At 45.4% G+C, this 18,632-nt stretch overlaps 3 protein-coding genes across 15 annotated transcripts; 1 reads left to right on the plus strand and 2 right to left on the minus strand.

Moving 5' to 3' along the window:
• Positions 1-356: 356 nt before the first annotated feature.
• On the minus strand, positions 357-5,485 carry fam234a (family with sequence similarity 234 member A). The gene is made up of 12 exons (XM_011603972.2): positions 5,367-5,485; positions 4,053-4,345; positions 3,862-3,972; positions 3,586-3,768; positions 3,150-3,274; positions 2,936-3,068; positions 2,693-2,825; positions 2,471-2,614; positions 2,252-2,333; positions 1,811-1,960; positions 1,632-1,734; positions 357-1,515 (listed from the first exon to the last, which is right to left on the minus strand). The coding sequence occupies exons 2-12, from the start codon at positions 4,312-4,314 to the stop codon at positions 1,313-1,315; spliced, it is 1,629 nt and encodes a 542-aa protein (XP_011602274.2). The 5' UTR covers positions 4,315-4,345; positions 5,367-5,485; the 3' UTR covers positions 357-1,312.
• Positions 5,486-5,570: 85 nt separating this feature from the next.
• Positions 5,571-11,240, plus strand: luc7l (LUC7-like (S. cerevisiae)). Of its 7 annotated transcripts, none has more exons than XM_029844494.1 (12): positions 5,573-5,771; positions 6,764-6,834; positions 7,131-7,238; positions 7,823-7,917; positions 8,080-8,178; positions 8,280-8,390; positions 8,507-8,650; positions 9,313-9,489; positions 9,619-9,707; positions 9,788-9,817; positions 9,906-10,067; positions 10,391-11,240. In XM_029844494.1, exons 3-12 carry the CDS (start codon positions 7,205-7,207, stop codon positions 10,431-10,433), a joined length of 984 nt encoding a protein of 327 aa, XP_029700354.1. In that variant the 5' UTR covers positions 5,573-5,771; positions 6,764-6,834; positions 7,131-7,204; the 3' UTR covers positions 10,434-11,240. The 7 variants fall into 7 exon arrangements, with proteins under 7 accessions (XP_003961512.1, XP_029700357.1, XP_029700354.1 ...); XM_029844499.1 differs by having other exon boundaries at positions 7,131-7,214; XM_029844490.1 differs by having other exon boundaries at positions 6,764-7,238.
• On the minus strand, positions 11,063-18,382 carry LOC101074325 (epidermal growth factor receptor kinase substrate 8-like protein 1). 7 transcript variants are annotated; one of them, XM_029844484.1, is made up of 19 exons: positions 18,270-18,382; positions 17,402-17,507; positions 17,158-17,316; positions 16,918-17,067; positions 16,742-16,824; positions 15,545-15,657; positions 15,214-15,260; positions 14,995-15,127; positions 14,830-14,918; positions 14,679-14,753; positions 13,801-13,949; positions 13,367-13,511; positions 13,111-13,163; positions 12,925-13,027; positions 12,715-12,840; positions 12,487-12,634; positions 12,052-12,217; positions 11,801-11,933; positions 11,063-11,687 (listed from the first exon to the last, which is right to left on the minus strand). In XM_029844484.1, the coding sequence occupies exons 2-19, from the start codon at positions 17,429-17,431 to the stop codon at positions 11,601-11,603; spliced, it is 1,989 nt and encodes a 662-aa protein (XP_029700344.1). In that variant the 5' UTR covers positions 17,432-17,507; positions 18,270-18,382; the 3' UTR covers positions 11,063-11,600. The 7 variants fall into 7 exon arrangements, with proteins under 7 accessions (XP_029700344.1, XP_029700341.1, XP_029700335.1 ...); XM_029844481.1 differs by having other exon boundaries at positions 12,925-13,030; XM_029844475.1 differs by having other exon boundaries at positions 13,111-13,166.
• Positions 18,383-18,632: the final 250 nt, after the last annotated feature.

Here is an 18,632-nt window from a genome sequence, read left to right on the forward strand (position 1 = left end):
TTATTCCCACACAGGGAGCGACTTCCAGAGTATTTGAGGAGGGGGTGGGGTGCGGGGCTGTGCGTCATGGTGACAGACCCAACTCATGTTGATGGAGTCAAGTGTGGAGCTCCGTTCCGTGATACGTGACAGCCCTCAGTGTATCCATGGACTGACGGCGGACACATGGCTCCGGCAGTGCGCAGAGCTGCGTCCGTTGTCCACCACAAGAGGGCAGCAAAGCCTTCCGCCGGAGTTTGAACCGCTTCATTCCAGGAGCATCGGAGCAAATCCAGACACAACAGGGCACGAAAACGCGTGACCTGCTCATCTGCTGTCGGCCCAAAACAGTGTACAAATATGCTGACACCTTTGGGTTTTTTTTTTTTTTACTGTGTAATACGCAAACTTAGTTTAAAATACTTTAATGTTGCTCAGGTTATAAACACATCATATCCCACGAGTTCAATATATTATATACATCAAAAACCATCAGAAAATTTTTTAGAGACCAGCTGTGAAACCACAGCAATAAATCAGAACTTTGGAGAACGTTTCATTCTCAGTGTCTGAAATGTGTCAAAATACAAGATAAAGCATGTTTAGTTACAGCATCTTTGGACAGAAAAAAGGGTTGTATATAGATTGGCAGCAGCACTGGTGAAAATAAAATTAAGTCACCAAGACATGAAATAAAAAGAAGCCTTCTGACCTGTAAAATCTGGTGTGGAAGAATGTTGCATAGATCCTAATCACTTAAAATTAAATTGCTTAAATTGCTTAATCGTGGCTACAGCTCTTTTGCTGTAGAACAGCCTCCAGAACTACACATTGTTAACACAGGAAAGGCCTGGAAGGATGTGATTGATGACACAGATTCTAGAAAAGTAATAAGGACAGCTGATTGTACAAGTTAGTAACCCAGAGTGGAACTAGTTGCTCTTGTCACTAGCGTTAGTTCTGGTGTTGCTGGGATTGGCCAGACAAAGGACGCCAACGTGGCTGAGTGACCTCGGTCTTCTGTCAATGCACCGCAGAAACAAGGTTGGACTCCTCGCCTATGGCGGTGTTTTGTTTTGTTATTTTTAAAGGAAAAAAAGGCACTGCACTGGTACACCAAGGTGCGAGGAACACGAACACAAGGCCACGGGAGGAGTTATCTCATGAAGAAATGGGAGATCTTTGGAATCCTTTTCAACCCAGACTTCAAAACACAAAGGTTTTGTGGTTGCCAGCATCTGGAAAGTATTACTTGGGGTACAAGCTTTGGTTTTCAGAGTTCTAATGTAACATCAACACCGAGGATATGGGGTGGATGCTACTTATGCTCCGCTCAGTCGCTGAAGCGGAGACGATTGAAGGCCTCTTTGATAACATCAATGGTCTCTGCACCGTCGCCGACGTTGCAGACTTCACTGTTGGGAACATCCTGCTTGAGCTTCCTTTTGCTGAGGACGACGGTGCCTTGGGCCTCCTGAGTGACAGGACCCGTCAGTAGGATATAGGCAGCATGGCGTCCCCGCTCCAGCAGCGTGGCTAGGATTCAAAACAAATGTAGATCGTCAGCCACAAACATCCGTCAACTGTAAGAGCTCATTGAATTCAACATGTTGTTCCAGCACAGGTATTGCAAAAAAAAAAGAAGAAATCACCTTTAAAAGTCAGGATGTGGTCGAGGGAACGAGGAGATTCCAGCAGAACTTTTGAATAGAGTGGGTGGAGCATGTAAATATGGCGGTCACTTATTCCAGGGACCTGGAAGCAAAGTCTTCATTAGCGTTATTGTGAGAAATACAAAAATATAGTTGTCACATTAAGGAAGCCTATTCACAGATGTGGCGTTGAAATCCTTCTTCCCCCAAAACACAAAGATGGAGAAGTAGTTAGTGGTGTGTATTGAGGCTGGAATCGGAGAGTTAGGAGTTGCCAAAAAGAGGACTTCCCACAGAACGCCGCCCGACTTCCCATCAAGGATTACAACCTGGAGACAGACAGACAAATGTCATCAATCAGCTGCCATGATCGTGAGGGCTTCCCTCTGTTTGAGAGGAGTCATCGGAATTTCCCCGAACAATGAACACCTGAATATACATCATCATCATCATCAACATCATCACTATCACCATCTCCTGCTTTGCAGTGTTGATTTAATCAGGATGTGACGTCACAACCCACGGCTACGGGCCCATGTTACTGGTGAAGGACTTTAATAATCCAGAATAAATCGGCAATAAGAAGTTTTCGGGCCGAGGAAATATGAATCGAAGCCTACCCTCTTTTCGTAGTCTCCTTCGTCCTCCTCAACCACGACGTCGAGTATGCCGTCTTTGTTAAAGTGTCCAAAAGAGGGTTCCCTGCATAAAGAACACAGAACACACTGCAGCTGTTTTATGAAAATAAAAGGTTCCACTTGGAAACATCCATTTACTGAGCAGCACATGAAACATTGGAGCCAAATTAGATGATATCTGACACAAACTCTGAAAAAGACCTGAGGACTGAGCTGGAATTGATCTTCCACAGTGATTGCAATGTTTTCCCATTCAGGAGTGCCACCTCCTTTCCAGTGACTAGCAGCAGGTTGGGGGTTCCCTCTCCTTGTCCCATTCTCAGCACGCGTCTCAAGGAGTCCGATCTGGGCGAGCAATCAGTTCTTGTTGAAAGGAGCAATGATGGCGAGACAAATGTGCGCTCTATGGAGGCTGGGGCTTACTCATAGATTGGTATAAGCCCGGATGTTGGACTGGCATTCTTCTCCCACTGTTTGTCCATTTTGAGGTTCACCTCCGTCCCTGGTTTGGCTTTGGCAGCGATCTTATACAGAGCCAGTCCGTACAGGCCCGTTTCTGGGAAGAAGCAGACGCACTAGTGTCAGGAAAAAACCGGCATCCGTCTGTGTGTCTAGGTGTCCCTGTGTATCTTGATAGATATATCATGGCTGTTTGTGGGCACAAACCTGTTTGCAGTAGCACATATTGTGACCCGGTTGCGCTGTGATGGAGGAGATGATTAGCTGTCTCCGTGGAGTTCAGAACCACCTTAGAACCGATCAGAACTCCCGTCTTCCCCGAGAGGAAAACCAGCTGAGTCTGCACGTGGGACGAGATGTTTAAATGAAGTCATTTTGTTTTTTCTGACGCGTTAGGACCCAAATTGGCAGCCATGTTTACCTGTGTGCTGTCTGACGCCACCAGAGCCAAATCTTTGACCATGTCCCTGTCCAGATCTGGGACACTGAGAACAGGTGCAGTGCCGTGCAGCCCGGGAGGCTGCTGCTGCTGCCACCTGACTTCACCTGCATACATCACACGGACACCGTCGGCCTCAGCAACATTTTTTTTTACCTTGCTCCTTCTTCCCGCACCACTCATCCCTCATTAAGACTCTCCCTTACTGCCTCCTTTCCGTCCAAGACGGAAATGTGCCAGTTCTACAAAAGCCTGTCTGACAGACCAGGATTCGTGGATCCCGCTACTGTCAAAAATCAAGTCATTTGTCACAGATTTATGACACCTATGTAATACTTTAGTGCACTAATAGGAAAAAGCACATTAACTACAGTAAACACAAATAACTGGACACATTTTGATGATGGTAGTCACCCACCAGTGTACTTGTCAATGGCTGAGAGTTTGTCTGAATGGGCCACCAGACAGCCCCAGTTTCTATTTGCATCCTCCTCCAGACCACACTGAGCCCAGTGAAATTCCGGGTCCAGTGGACATTCCCACAGGGCGTTTCCATCTGTCCCGTCCACTGCTATGAAAAACACACATGGTGATGGCAGACCTGGAAAAATTCAAAGAATGTTATAGATTAAATGAAACTGCCACACTCTTGTTGCTTGATACTGCGTTATTAAATATGAAGCACATGTTTTACCTGCTCCAGTGCACGTGTTGTTCTGACTGCCTTTAGAACTTCTGAGAACAAAGAGTATATCATTGACCTTGTCCCTGTTTGTGTCTTCGGTAGCCAAAAAGTCATAGGATGCTGCGGAAGAAGCGATACTCTTTACACATTTGTCACGCTTGTGAATTCAACCAGCCAAAGAAACCCACACTTGTGCACACCTGCTTCGGGGAAAGTTCTGTTCCAGGAAATGAGATACTGTGGTCGGACAGGACATGGAATGATGAAGGAGAAGGCAAACACTATGGCGAGGCAAAGGAATATGGAGAGGAAGAAAACCGCTGTTCGCCAGTGGGTCAGTTTGGCAAAGCCCAAGACTCCATTGCAGGTCTTCTTCTTCAGCTCTGCTGATGAAGGCACCTCACCCCCATCCTCTGCTCTCTTTAGAGGGTCCACCTCTGCAGCAATGACTGTATTCTCCATTCTTGAATTAACGCATTACGAGTAAGCACATCTATTATAGGACAAGGACATCAGAGTAAATTTTTTTTTTTTTTAAAAAGGTCCCACGGCATAGAAATTTCACGTTATAAGGTTCTGTAACATTATAGGAGTTCCCCCAGCCTGCCTACAGCCCATCAGTGGCTAGAAGTGGCGATGGACCTGAACCGTACACTGGAGATTATTCTCAATCTGTGGGAAAATCTGCTCACAAAGTATTGTATCATCACACAATGAATGTTCAAATCCTGGCACATGTCCGTGCCAGTCACATGTGGTGGATTCAACTAGAAAGTGAGAGAAACAGACAATAACTAGACAGTTATTGTTATTACACATTGGCATTCACAGATTAGTGCATGAAAAATACTGACGGCAGCACTGTCCAATTCTATGGGATCAACCTTTGTGGGTCTAAGCCTATTCAGACGCAAGACTACAGATTTACTACTTCGATCCACTATTTTAGCACAAAAATAATGACCAATCCCTCTCACCCAGACTCATTTAGGTGTGCTTCACACATTTCAAAATATGAAATCCAGTTTTGAAGGGTTAGAAAAAGTAAACACGGTCATATCATGGAAAAACATACAATGTTAAACACTATTCAGCATAAATGAGCCAAAGTAACTTTGTATGTAACAGCAGGTCAGATGGCTACAAACGTTAGCTTCACACTGAAACATTCACCTGATGACGCCTCTGCGTCACTTGTTGAGTGACGCAAGAGTCTCGACGGTACTGACGACATTTAGGCACACTGGGAAGCGTTTCTCTCTTTTATGTCCACTATGGGACATTTGTTGGACACTGGAGTTGCTAATTGTGAGTAGTAGCAGTAGGCCTGCAGATGCAGAGCTGTCAGCCGCGGCTACAACAACAACTTGGGCAAATCACACTTTCACCGAAAAACCTCTCTGCCTTTCACATTAATGCGCCCATTAAACTGTGGCAGACCCGTCGATTTCGATATTATCACACACGCAATCTCGGACCACAACAAAAGTCGTATTTAATGATAGGCTTAGTACCTGTGAACGACGGCCTGTCAACAGCTGCTGCCCGCCTGAGAGGCCTTGCTGAGGGCTCAAGATCCCTCTGGTAAAGCAGGTCTGGGTTTCCTGGGCGGTGATTGGTTACCTTCGGTAACATCGGACAATGTGATTGGACACATTTGCAGCTCGGTCGCTTCCTTTGACTTTCAAACGACGGACTCTGACGTCATTTCCCTAAACGGGGACTGGCTCGGCAACCAAGCTGGGAAAATCTCCGGAAGGTGATGCTCGGACGAATACAGAGCCAATATCCCATCAAAGGATCTGAGGAACTATTTTAGTGTCAGAATTTTCATAGCGATATCGACGGGAAATCCACAATGTCTGCCCAGGCTCAAATGAGAGCTTTGCTCGACCAGCTAATGGGAACAGCGAGGGATGGTGAGTTGCGGCAGAATGCTAGCGGGCTAGTTAGCCAAAATGGAGCCCGTGCTGAGGCTGGCTTGAGTGTGATGAATAGAGCTGCGTGAATGGATGTAAACTCTACTACAGAGGGCTGTATCAACAACACCGATGTTAGTCCAACCGACTAGTTACGAATTACCGTAAGACATGAATGTTTGTATCCACTTGGGCTATTCTCTTGGTTCCAGGTTGCGGCCTTACCAATTGTGCGATCAGTATTTCCCGAGCTAGAATTTTGCACGCAGTCACGGTACCGTGGGGAGCAAAACCCGCTGAATGTGGCGACTTTGGTGCCTCCTGCCCAACATTAAACCGTCCAGCATGTGCTTGACTTGTGACAGTAGTGTTGGTATTCCAGATGTTGCTGTATTACCGGTTTAAGCCGAGCTAGACGCCAGGTGGGGCCGCCAAGAGCTGCTGAAACATAACGTTTGGGTCCATTTACTGATGTCTGAGGTTCCTAAATGACAATTATCTGGTGATTTCTTTCATCAATAAGAAGCGCTTACACTATATAAAAGCTCTGTGTAGCAATAAGTCTATTCCCATTCTTTCATAAGTACTGATTTCTCTTTTGTAGAAACAATATACCGGATACCTTTCTTAAAAGTGATTACAATTATCGTCATGAGAAAATTCCAAAGTGAAAATGTGTTTGACTTATTGCTGTGTGAACGATTGTCCAAAATAGGGTTTTCTGAAGTCTAGCCATTTGGATACAGACATCAATTATAAATCGGCCATCAAATCTGATTAAAAGAGCAGGTAATTAGAGGTTTTTGCTGCCCTGGCTGATTGTAAATCAGAGAGCTACAGCCCTATGGATTAAGCTGCAAAGTCAACTTGTAATCTAAAGAATGTAGTTGTGTTGTGAGTTTGTGGGTGTATGTGTGATGACATTGATATCTTCCCATACATTTGTTGCATACAAACTGAACAATTGTGGCCCCTTTATTTTATTCATTAAGGTTCAGTGTATCTTTGCCAGCCTACATCAATCTGCAAGGGAGTTGCAGAAAAGCCTCATGTTCATCGAGCCGTGAGTCACACATAATTTTTAAAGCTGTTATGATGAATATCCAACCAATTTGTTTGCCTTCCGGAAGTTATTTGTAGCCTTTTGTAATCACACACATGGGTCTGTCCTCAGTGGCAGTAGAATTACAGTATGGAGTGGTATTATACAGCTTGAGCTAAGGCGTATGGGCGCGCACAGTCAGACCGTGCACGTTTCCATGACACGTCTGTGTTGAGAAGGCAACAAAACAAAAAAAAAAACAAATATGCGCACATTTACAATCTGACTTGTGTATGACTCCCAACTTCTTACTACAGGTGTGGGCAAGAACACTGTTCCCATTTATACTTTTCTACAGCGGGTTTAAAATTCTGCTGCTGAGGTCTTGAAGATGCAGAAGGGTACAGTATGTGGTGCAGATCACAGTGTGTATAAACCTTTGCTTTTTCTTTTGATTTCTTTTTGTATTTTGGTTTTGTTTCTGTAAAAGGCCTGGCTGGAATATTCATCTGATGTTTGCCAAGTCTCCTGAGCAGACGTTTGCGACTTAATGACTGAAACCGTAACATTTAATTCGGGGTATCGTGCCACTAACGTTACCCTATTCTACATTTATAAAGTGGACATTGACCTCTCATGTTGAACTCATTTTATGTTCTTTTTTTTTGTTTGTTTTAACTTGAGGTTTTGGTTTGGTAAGAACCAAGATAAAAATCAAGAAGTTTATACAAGCACTCATTTACTTGAAGTCTGTGCACATAAAGGACTGATTACTGATGTGAAAGAGGCACGATTAGTTTAGTAAATGTACAACATGGGGAGCTTATGTGACATTTTCTCACATTCCAGATGTGGTTATCGCACACAAATGTTTGAACGCACTTACATTGACACGTGCCCCATAAATATCGCGCCCGTACTCTACTGCCTGTATTAAAGCAGCGGATACCTCGTCCCTGCTATCAAATATGTGAGGCCTTGCTCACTGTTTCTTCTTTGACTCTTTCAGGAGACGAGACGCGACAGAGGGTCAAGTTCTCAGATGAACGCGTCTGCAAAAGTCACCTCCTGAACTGCTGCCCTCATGACATCTTGTCTGGAACGGTGAGTGTTCTGCAGCCTCTGCTCTGACCAGCTGAAAACCTGGTCCAATATTCCACGGGACATTAAACAGAGGGGCTAATCATTAGCTAATGGATCATAAATGATCTGATGTTCAACCATCTCACAATATGTTTGATTTTTCTTTGCGTGATTCCGGTTTAGCGCATGGACCTGGGAGAGTGCACTAAGATTCACGACCTGGCACTTCGGGCAGATTATGAGATCGCCTCTAAGGAGAGAGAGCTGTTCTTTGAGCTGGATGTAAGTGATAGCCTCCTGCCACAGCCGTGCTTCTTCCACGTGTGCTAACTGTTCCAGATGAGCTGATTTTAAGACTGTTTTACTGTTTCTTTCTCCTAAAGGCGGTGGATCATCTGGAGTCTTTCATTGCCGAGTGTGATCGAAGGACGGAACTGGCCAAGAAACGCCTGGCTGAGACCCAGGAGGAGATCAGCGCTGAGGTGGCAGCAAAGGTCAGTGATCGGGCCCCCCCGTCTTTTTTCATTTAGCTGCCTTTTGCCTACATTTAAAAATGCCAGACTCTTGTCTATGAAGAGCCACAATACGTAGCATTTATGCTGAATTTCAGGCAGAGAAGGTCCATGAGCTGAACGAAGAAATTGGAAAGCTCCTGGCCAAGGCTGAACAGCTGGGAGCAGAGGGAAATGTTGACGAGGCCCAAAAGGTCTTGCAGGAGGTGGAGAAGGTGCGCACAAAGAAGAAGGACGCAGAGGTGAGAAGCCTTTTTTCTATTGGCCCCCTTTATTTGAACGACTGAGCTACAACATGGAGCCGACATGCCTGGAAAATGATTTTAGGACACCAAAGCAGTCAAAAAGCCGCACGATGCACTTTGGTTTCCCAAAAGATGAAACCAACCAATCATGATCTTCCTTTCCAATTAACTTCTCATCTTTAACTTTCATCTGAACTGTGCTCATCCTTTTAAACCTTCCAGTACAGTATCATTTGCATTCGCAGGATACAGGAAGCAGCCGTTTAACCTCGGGATGCTAAACTATGATGAAATACATTCACATGTAACACAGAGGTGCATATGTGATTGGCACTAACCTGTATTTCTATATGGTTGCTGACCGTGGTTGAAGATAACACCAGTAATACACAGAGCTGTTTTAATCACCTTAAACTAGGTCTAACAGCATTTTAACGTGCTGCATTGCTTTTACTCTAAGCTCCTTTGATGCTTTATCATTAAAAGATCTAATGGCACAACTCCTTTGATCCTTTGGCTAATTTGCATGATGCCAGGCGCAGGGAATTTGGGGGGGGGGAATGGGATAGACTGAAAACAGTGGCCCGACAGACGGGTTCCACAACAAAAGAACACGTGGGTCTGCTGCGCTGTTTGTTAAAATAAAGGTTTTCTTTCAGGAAGAATACAGAAACTCCATGCCAGCCTCCAGCTTCCAGCAGCAGAAGCTTCGAGTGTGCGAGGTGTGTTCCGCTTATCTTGGCCTCCACGACAACGATCGCCGTCTGGCCGACCACTTTGGCGGAAAGCTTCACCTGGGCTTCATCCAGATCAGAGAAAAACTGGACCAATTAAAGGTGCGTCCCAGCTTGCCGGGTTCAAACCTCATGGCATCAATCTTAAAGTTTTGAAGAAGGTCACAGGAAGGTTGAAGACATGCTGACATCCGTTCCATTGTTGTTGATGGTGCCGATTATTTTGCACAGAAAGCTGTTGTCGACAAGCAGGAGAAGAGAAACCAGGAGCGCTTAAAAAGAAGAGAAGAAAGGGAGAAGGAGGAAAAGATGAAGAAGAGGTGAGTGCAGACATCAGAAATTCTGCTGCCACCATTGATGTGAATATTCACTGTCAAATATCTGTACGTCTTTCATGTAGAACCAGATCACGCAGCAGAGAGCATAAAAGGTTAGAGCCTCACACTTCTCCATCTTAAATGACTCATTTGTGGCGTATAAGGAGACCTGACGAGAAGCTTAAATCCTTTTTCTGTCAGGTCCCGCTCTCGTGACCGCAGGAGGAGACGCTCGCGTTCGACGTCTCGAGACAAGCGCCGTTCCCGTTCGCGCTCCAGGGACAGGAGGAGGAGGCATCGCAGCAGATCGGGCTCCCGCAACCGAGGACACCGTCACAGCCACGAGCACGGCTCCAGACACAAGTAAACAACCAGCCCCACACGCTCGAGTCCTTAATGTATAGATCCTCTGAGCAGGCGGAAATACTCCCAGCAGAATTGTGGGTTCAACGGAGATCATTGTGACACTTTTCCAGATAAATGCAGCTGCTCTAGCCAAGGTCGCCTTTTATCAGTGTTTTCAGTTAATGTTACGGCTGCGTTTGGACTCTGTGTTTTGATTTTTCTTGCTTGTCTACAGTTTGGTCCGTTCAAAGCTTAGCATTAGGTTTAGATTGTCTCATAAGTTTAAAAGTGTATTATATTATATTGTATTATAACCTCCTCCATCAAATCCAACATTTCAGGTCGTCCAGGGACCGAGAGCACGCCTCCAGGGATCGGTCATGAGATGAACGGGAAGATCTGGTCTGCCACTTGTCTGGTCTGGGACTTCAGGCTTCAACGACGTTAGCATACAGCATCCTCTCGTATCACGTCTGTCTCGTTATCATAAAATATCATTACACAGTTCTCTCCTCCAGCAGAGGAGCCCTTGCTCTAATTCCACACCTATTCTTTTTTTACTTCGACAGTTGACTTTGACTCCGAATCTGCCGGGAGAGTTTTTAATCTCAATTTTCAAGCATACAGATATGAGGATACTGATTGATGGATTGATAATTAAACAGTGATGTTAGTGATGGTCTGTAAAGGTTTGTTCCCTAATGAGTCTGGAAGCTCAGTTTTTGTTTATTTTTTCCTTCCATGCACACATTTTTCATGTGGCATGCATCATTCTATAAATATTTGTTTGCGGTTAAATTGAAAGCTAAAAAAAGTTGTAATATCGATTTCCATTTTATTTTTTTCCACTTTTAATTTCAATGAATGTTTGTTTTATTGGAAGAGATTTGAGTTTGTCCATTGTGAGTAAAATAAACTGTTTCCATCCCAATTTAATTTAAAATAAAATAATTTGCTTCCCTATGTGAAACTGTTGCTTTGGGGGGGGCATCTGGAAAAGCAGCACTATAAAATTCTTAATTGGGTATGTTTTTATTGGTGATATTAAGTTGAAAGTTTGACCCAACTTGGAAAGAAAACATTTTTTTTTACAGCTGTTCACATTTAACTTGTAAATTTCTTTAGCCTAATGTGTGATTTCATGTTTATGTTCTGCTGAAAGTCTTTAATCAATAAACAAAACCAAAAAAAGATCTGCTGACCTTTTATTGATGTCATTCTTTTGCAAGATTGCATGAGTTTTGCAAAGATATATATATATATATATATAAATATATATTTAAGTTATTTTAGGAAGCAGAAATGAGACCTTTTAACATGCAAATACAATCATACACTAAAATCTGGGACAGCACCTGCTTGAGCTAAAACCTTAATTCAGCTGCTGTAAAATACTTTCAAAAGAACAGATCTTTGACACTATACAGCGTAACAATATGACACAAAGTGACTAAACTGGCCTTCCTGTCTTCTGGTCAAACTGGAGTTCACTCAAGTGATGATGCCACCAAAAGGACTCTTCGTCAGAGACTCTTCATGGCCCCCTACTGGTCACAGGGTACTGCTCTCCAGCTTCAGGTCAACCTTCATCTTCTGTTTCTCCATCACTTCCTCCAGTTCTGTGGCTCGTCTGGCATCCTAGAAGGAGAAGGAGAAGAGACCATTCCCAAAAATTCTGCAAAGTGACACAGATGCTGATACAGTTTAAATTGTGGCGCTTTCGTTGATTCTAAACATGAATCTGTCTCTACCTCCAGCAGCGCTTTCTGCACGGTGAGCTGACTGTACACTCTGGCGCCCTCCTCTGGAATCACGGCGCGTAGCTCGTCCTTGTTGAGGGAGAAGAGCTGGGCTCCTGTCAGCACGCCCAGACATGTGACTGTTCTGAGGACCCAAAGAAAACAGAGTGTACAGCGTTCAAACTGCCTTCATGAAGTGAACCTGGAAGCCATCATCTTAGCATTTATCCTGATACTTATACAAAAGGTGACTTTGCACTCACGGTTCACTGAAGCCTTTTCCTCTCAGCCACTCGCCTACTTCCTCTGGGGAAGAGTCGTAATCGAGAGGAATGGAGGTCTCTGATGAGCGCTGGATGACCAGAGGTTTGTTCAGATTGGCCTTTCCGTTGGTCAGCCTGTGGAGCAGCTCGTCATTGACCAGCATGGCTGGAAAGAGTTAACAGGGTGACTCAGTGAAGCAACACATGGCTGGAACAGAAAACCAAAACGTTGACCATATACCCCTGTCGACGTAAGCACAGAGATTCAAAGTTTGTCCCATACATCCAGGTTTCTTGTGTGTTTTTTTTAGGTGAAAAGGGCCGACAGTCACACAAACCGGCAGCAAACTTTTGCAATCTGAGCCGCTTTTGTTTTCTGTGACTCACATGTACGGTCGCACCTCCTACACAAACACACATCAAGCAGGCTGGTACCTTTATTTTCCGTGTCATCTGCAGCTGGTATGTTCTGGCTGTAAGGCGGTAAGCTGCGCGGTCGCTGCGGGGAGTGTGAGGGGTGTAGAACCGGCGGGCTGGGTGGGACTACGGAGAAGGTCTTTGGGAGGGGCGGCGGGGCCGGCGCCTGTGGGAGGGTGGAGCAGAGAGAAGACGTGAGGTGTGTTCAGGCCTGGGCACCGCAGGGGTGATGTGCGGGGCTCTTACACTGGGGGGTCTGCTGCTCACTGGGCTCTCCACGTGGGTCATGGGCTGGAGGATGTTGAAGGGGACAAATCCGACCTGGTTGAAGTAATTCCTACACTTCCACCAGCGCTTGGAGGACTCAAGCACCTGTTCAAGGGAGGAAATCACTGAGTCTCCAAGCACCACCAGCACCTCCCCTCTGGTTCTTCCTGATGTGGTTGGCCTTGTTACCTCAAGTGTCTCCCCCTGCTGCACCGACAGCTCCGTGCTGTTCCTCGCTATGAAATCATACATGCAGCTGTAGAGCCTCTCGGGTGGGACTGGGCTGCCGTCTCTGCTGAGAGAGCGACACTGTTATTCATTCAGATTTTTGTAAAATGTAGCAGCCAATTGACTTATTTGCTGAACTTGTCCTACGTTGCGTCACTGCTGCTGGTGATTGCAGGTCGGACAGGCTGAGGTGGCTGCTGCTGCTACCGAACACACACAAGGATGAACATGGAGTGTCGACCTGGGACTCAACACAACACTGAGCATGTTTTACACATTGCTTCTGTTAAGCTCTTTATTTTGTAGGAGCACTTTTTTTGGGAACCAAATTTAGACTCTGAAACTTTGCCGCATATTTTGTAGTCATCTTTTTCATACAGTGGAGCGAAATGGTATTCCACACCTCTCGTTTGGCCTGGAGGTCCTCATGTTTGTGCTGTGACTCAACCGGATCTTCCCAAACCTGCCCGTCTGGCCTCAGGGTTTCTGGTTTCCAGCCGTCATAGAAAACAGGGACGTACGGCGCTACTGGTCCTCTGAGCTGAGAACTAAAACAGAGCAGTGTTAGATGCTGTTGAACTCGTCTTAGCATAACCAAAGCTATGATTGCTGTTGTAAATATAGGTTATTCTAGGTATTAGGAGGTTGTCATAGTGTAAATAAATTGTGGGTTTGGGGCAATTCTGGAACACACCTTCCCTTCATAAAGTTTCAATTTTGCTGCTATAACTGTACCCATCAAAAGTCCTTTTTAAGACCGTGAGTTCACCCAAACACACTGACACAAATATATTATTTATGCCAGCTGAAAATACACTTCTTGTTACAAAATCTAACCGTGGGAGGGTCCAGTTGGGGCCGAGAGACGTCCACAGCTGCCTTTCCTCCTCGCTCAGGTTGTCTTGTAGAAGCGTGACGGCGGCGTTGGTCAAGGCGGGGCTGGACACCGAGCCTCCCATGGCCGGCCCCCCGGTCGTCTTCACCATCTGTGAGCACACGCACACAAAAAAAGTCAGCACGTCACCGCTTTCCATTCTGGTGCGACAGTATACACAAATCAAGCGCACCCTTTCATTGTCCTGACTGAACTTGTGGATAGAGGAATCACGTAAACATGAACTAAAGCACAACCAGGCTGCTTGTGTCAGACTCCTAAAGGTGATAGGTTTGATTCCTGCAAAAATACATAGCAATATTCCTTTATGGAGGAATTCAGTTGTTGACACAAACGTGTCATTTATCAAGTGTTCAAAGTTCCAGCCAGACCAACGCGATGGGAACGGCCCTGTGTAAACATGACTTGTAGTTTCTGGCAACATTACTCACTGGTGGCTTTCCATTATTTAGACATGACACACTGAGCTGAGGGACAAACGTACTGCCCGTTCACGGCTTCGACCCCACTTACGGGACAGAACCTTCACGTTATCTGTCATCTGTTTGCCCTAATCATGAGGTTAATAAAAGCCTGGGCTACAGTTTTTAAAAATCCTCTTTTTGTGCAATCCCATCCTGGCTGTGAAACCTGATTAACATTGTTTCGTTATCTTCATTAAGGCTCATTGAAAGCACTCCCTGAATGATATGGGTAGGCCAGTTAGGTAAACCAGGTAAACCACAATCCTACTGCTTGTAAAGATTCCATTGAAGTGGAAACATCAAGATGTTACCTTGTTTTCCAGAAAAGTGGAGTGTTTCGCAGAGATGAAACTCACCATGTCCAGTGGTTTGAAGACGTGGTGGACCAGGTCCTCTGCTGACGGGTTGGAGATGGCTGATTTCAAACGGGCCTGCTCAGAAATAAAGGAGGGCATTGATTACGTAGCAGGGATGCAAACTCAAGGGGAAAAAACACGAACCACACACCAGCAAGCTGAAGCAATATTTAAATTTCTGGAAGATGTCGACGAATTCCTCCTCTGGTGGAGGCCGGGCCTTGGCAGTGAGTAAATCTTCTGTTGTTACGAAACAATGAGCAGAGATGAAATGAATCTTAGATGCGATTTCAATGAAAAACAGTCCTTTTTTTACCTTCTGAACTTTGCTTTTTACTCTTCTTCTTGTTTTTCTTCTTCCTCTGGTTCAGCACCATCGCCGCCTCTGCAGTCTGCTGCAACTTGGCCATGAAGTTCTCGATGTCGTCGAAGCAGTGATTGAGGATCCCCTGAGGGGTGGGAGAGGAGCCTTCATTAGGCTGTGTGCGTGGGAACTGCAACCAAACATTAACCAAATTCGGGATGGAGGGATTACCACTTCTCTTTCTGCTCGCAGGAAGGAGATTTCAGGTCCACCGTTGACTGTCGAAGATAAGAGGAGAAGATTCGGTTCATTCATGCTGGCTCATAGCTCCGGCCAGCATTAACTGCCCCCTTTACCCTTGAATCGTAAACACCCTCCCCTTTACACATACACACACACACACACAGAGACACACACACAGAGAGACACACACACACACACACACACACACACACACACAAAGCACGCTCTGTCCTCCCGAATGCCTTCCACTTCTCCGTTTCCCATCCTACCTTCTCATGATGTCAAATACCTTCACAGCATTTGTCGTTGGTTTTCTTACCTCTCAGTCCCGGGTACGGTGGAGGGTTGACCGGTGGGGGGTTCGGAGCGTGTGGGATGGGGGGGCTCGGGATGTCAAAGGGGTCAATCATGTTATCGATGTTCTGAGGTAGCCTAAAGAGGAAGAGAAAAGTTTAAGCTTGTCCTCAAGTCGTGTTCTAGTTGCAGTCAAGTTCAGGAATTTGTTGTTCAATATGTAAGCAGCTCTTTGGTAAAATATCTTTGATGTGACAGGTGGTCAACCTCTTGACCTGGATCAGGGTTCAGAGTAGAAATGGTGGATGTGTGTAGGATTTAGTTCAAGAAACAAACTTCAGGCAGGTTATGGAGGCACAAACGCCGCCAAGTGCTTTTTCTCTAGTTGATAATTAATCCATCAATTGGACTAAGATGTCAAATGGAGGAGGAGAGTTTGAGAGCAAACATTCTTATTCCGCCCCGTGGACTATTCCCCATGTCTCGCTGTCAGTAGAGTCGACTGCCTGTGAAATTCAACCCCACAACCCTCATCTGTCGATGGAGCTACAGTAAACAGCCTGTCTGTGCTTTCTCATGGTAACAGCTCGTGCCGCACACAAAGCACAACAACTCAGCAATTGTCAAGACAGTTTGACACGCAAAAAAATGAACGAGGATCTCATTATGAGCGAAAAAGTGACCGTTGGCCTCCTCTCAAGCACCTAAGCTTTAGGCAAACATCTCGAGGAAAAGACATAAACATTTGTTTCGCCGCACCTGCGTCCAAACCACACTGACTTCGTCCGACTCACCACATGTGCCCGTCCTCCATCCGTCCTTTAAAGATAAGAGTTTTGAATAATCCGTTCGGCCCCTATGGCACGGAAGACCTGCTCTCTTTCTTCTGTCTCTGTCGGTCTCTGCGTTCTGTCACAATGGCTTCTATCAATGTCACACCTTCATAAGCTATGTGGAAACTGGTTGAACGAGTCGTCCTCTCAGCTATTTCCATCTCTCTCTCTACCCCATCAACAGGTGAGTGGCGGCTACAGTAAACCGAGGCAGTAAAAGAGGCGAAACCAAACATTTAAACCACAGATGGACCTGATTTATGAGGGTTCAGCTCTCTTTGGTTATTTGGTTGTCCTCATCAGTGTTTGACCGTCCTTCATCACACTCTATTATGCAGGGACACCAGTTCTTCTGAACCGAACATGGCCCATCATGGTCAGAATTTTACCTGAGGTGATCAGAGATGTTCTTGCTCCGTGTTTTTGAGGAATCAGTAACTGCCTGCGTAATGTCATCACGGATCTTCTCGGCCTAGAGGGGGCAGAATTTTGAAAGATACATCGCTTGCAAAACCCAAATTGCGCTTTGAACAGATGCTGAGCTGGTCCGGCTGAGCCTCCTCACCTTCACCGTCTCGCAGTTGAAAAAATGGATGTCAGGCTTCTTCTGCGCGGCACTCTGGCAGACCAACAACAGGAGCGAAGGGAAGTGTTTTTCAGAGTTGACTGCATCGCAGCGGTAGATGGATTTATAGGAGTAGCTCTCCAGCTCGTCCTGGAGGAGAAGGTGAAGCAAACATCTCTTGAAATCAGACAAAGCTCCCGACTCTGTGACCCCCCTTGACCTTCAGGCATGTGTTCCCACCAGGCTCTGGATGTCTCTGAGGAGAATAGCTTCTTCTCCAACATCCAGGAACATCTGTTGACTCCACAGCTTTTGGTTCTGAGCCAGGAAGGAGAGTCGTGCCTGGGCTTCCTCCACACCCTGCACGTCCCCATCTTGGAGTGAGAAGGTCAGGAGGTGCTGCAGAGGGAGACAAAAAGTGAGGGTATCAACATTTCTCCCGAGGAAAGGAGCGCAGAACTGAAGTGTTACAGAGATGACTTACGTTGACCAGATATCTTGAGATGTATGTCATCCTTTATCTGCTGTGCCCCCTGCTGAGATGGGAAAGGTCACGTATAGGTGACACTCCTGATCCCGATGATGTCGTTCTAAACGAAACCAGACCACTTGTTGTCTTAACCAAAGATCAGAAACTCTCCACCAGCAGCTGATCAAATCCTCTCAGCTTGTTTGAGTTTACATCAGATGAGATTGTTTCAGTATCCACAGACTGTGCTGTGTGTGTGTGCGTGTGTGTGTGTGAGAGACAGCGAGAGAGAGAGAGAGCTTAAGTGAGCCGCCCAACCAGTCTGGTAACAATGTGATGTTACTCTCTCACCACCTCAGCAGTCATCAATACTGGGATCACTGGTATCAGGGGAGTGAGTCCGTTACTAAGACTAGTTTCATTGACAATGGGCTCATGTGCATCTTGGTGTTTATTCCTCTACTGTCCTCACTGGTATGACAGTACAGCAACAATGATTGTCAAGACAAATATACACCTATTCCTGAAGGAAAACAACATGTCCAGACCTTTATTGAAGTCTTATTTCAGTAGAGCGATATTAGATAACTCTGACATCAGCAACACTGTACAAGGCAACGTCACACCATACGTCTGAAGAAGGAAAATGCATGGTTGTTTTGTCACTTTCCCATACGTGACACATCATTGCAATAGGTCAAAGGGATGTTTTTGAAATTAAGATTAAACATTTGAAATATGATGAAACATGTTGCAATAACCTGCTCTTCTTTGGCTAGTTAGCACAGGCAAATACTAAACATGTAAAGCAAACTAGGACTCATTTTAAAAAGAACAACAATTATAAGTGGAGACTAAAAGGAAAATTTTATTTTCCACTTACCAGACTGGCCAGGCTTCCAAGCTTATTCCAGCCGTATGTACAATACTGATCTCAGAAAAGCTGCCTGTGTCTGCAGGTAACTCCCTCCTCACTCTGCTCCCTCTGGTATTGCCTTTGTAGAGCAGAGGTGTGTCACCTTGCACAGCTCCTCCCAATGTACAATCCGGAGGTATAAAACTATTTACTTTTTGGCTTACCTGTTAGGACACATTTTGGAGAGAGCGCACCCTAACACCCATAGGATATTTTCATAGCCTAGTTCATCTCAAGTTGATTAATATTTTTCTCTCTCTCTCTCTCTCTGCCCTCAACAAAACCATTTAAAAGCTGATCCTGCACCAACCATCACTATGAGGTGAAGGT

Source organism: Takifugu rubripes, chromosome 1, assembly GCF_901000725.2.
Source record: "Takifugu rubripes chromosome 1, fTakRub1.2, whole genome shotgun sequence".
Lineage (NCBI taxonomy): Eukaryota > Metazoa > Chordata > Actinopteri > Tetraodontiformes > Tetraodontidae > Takifugu > Takifugu rubripes.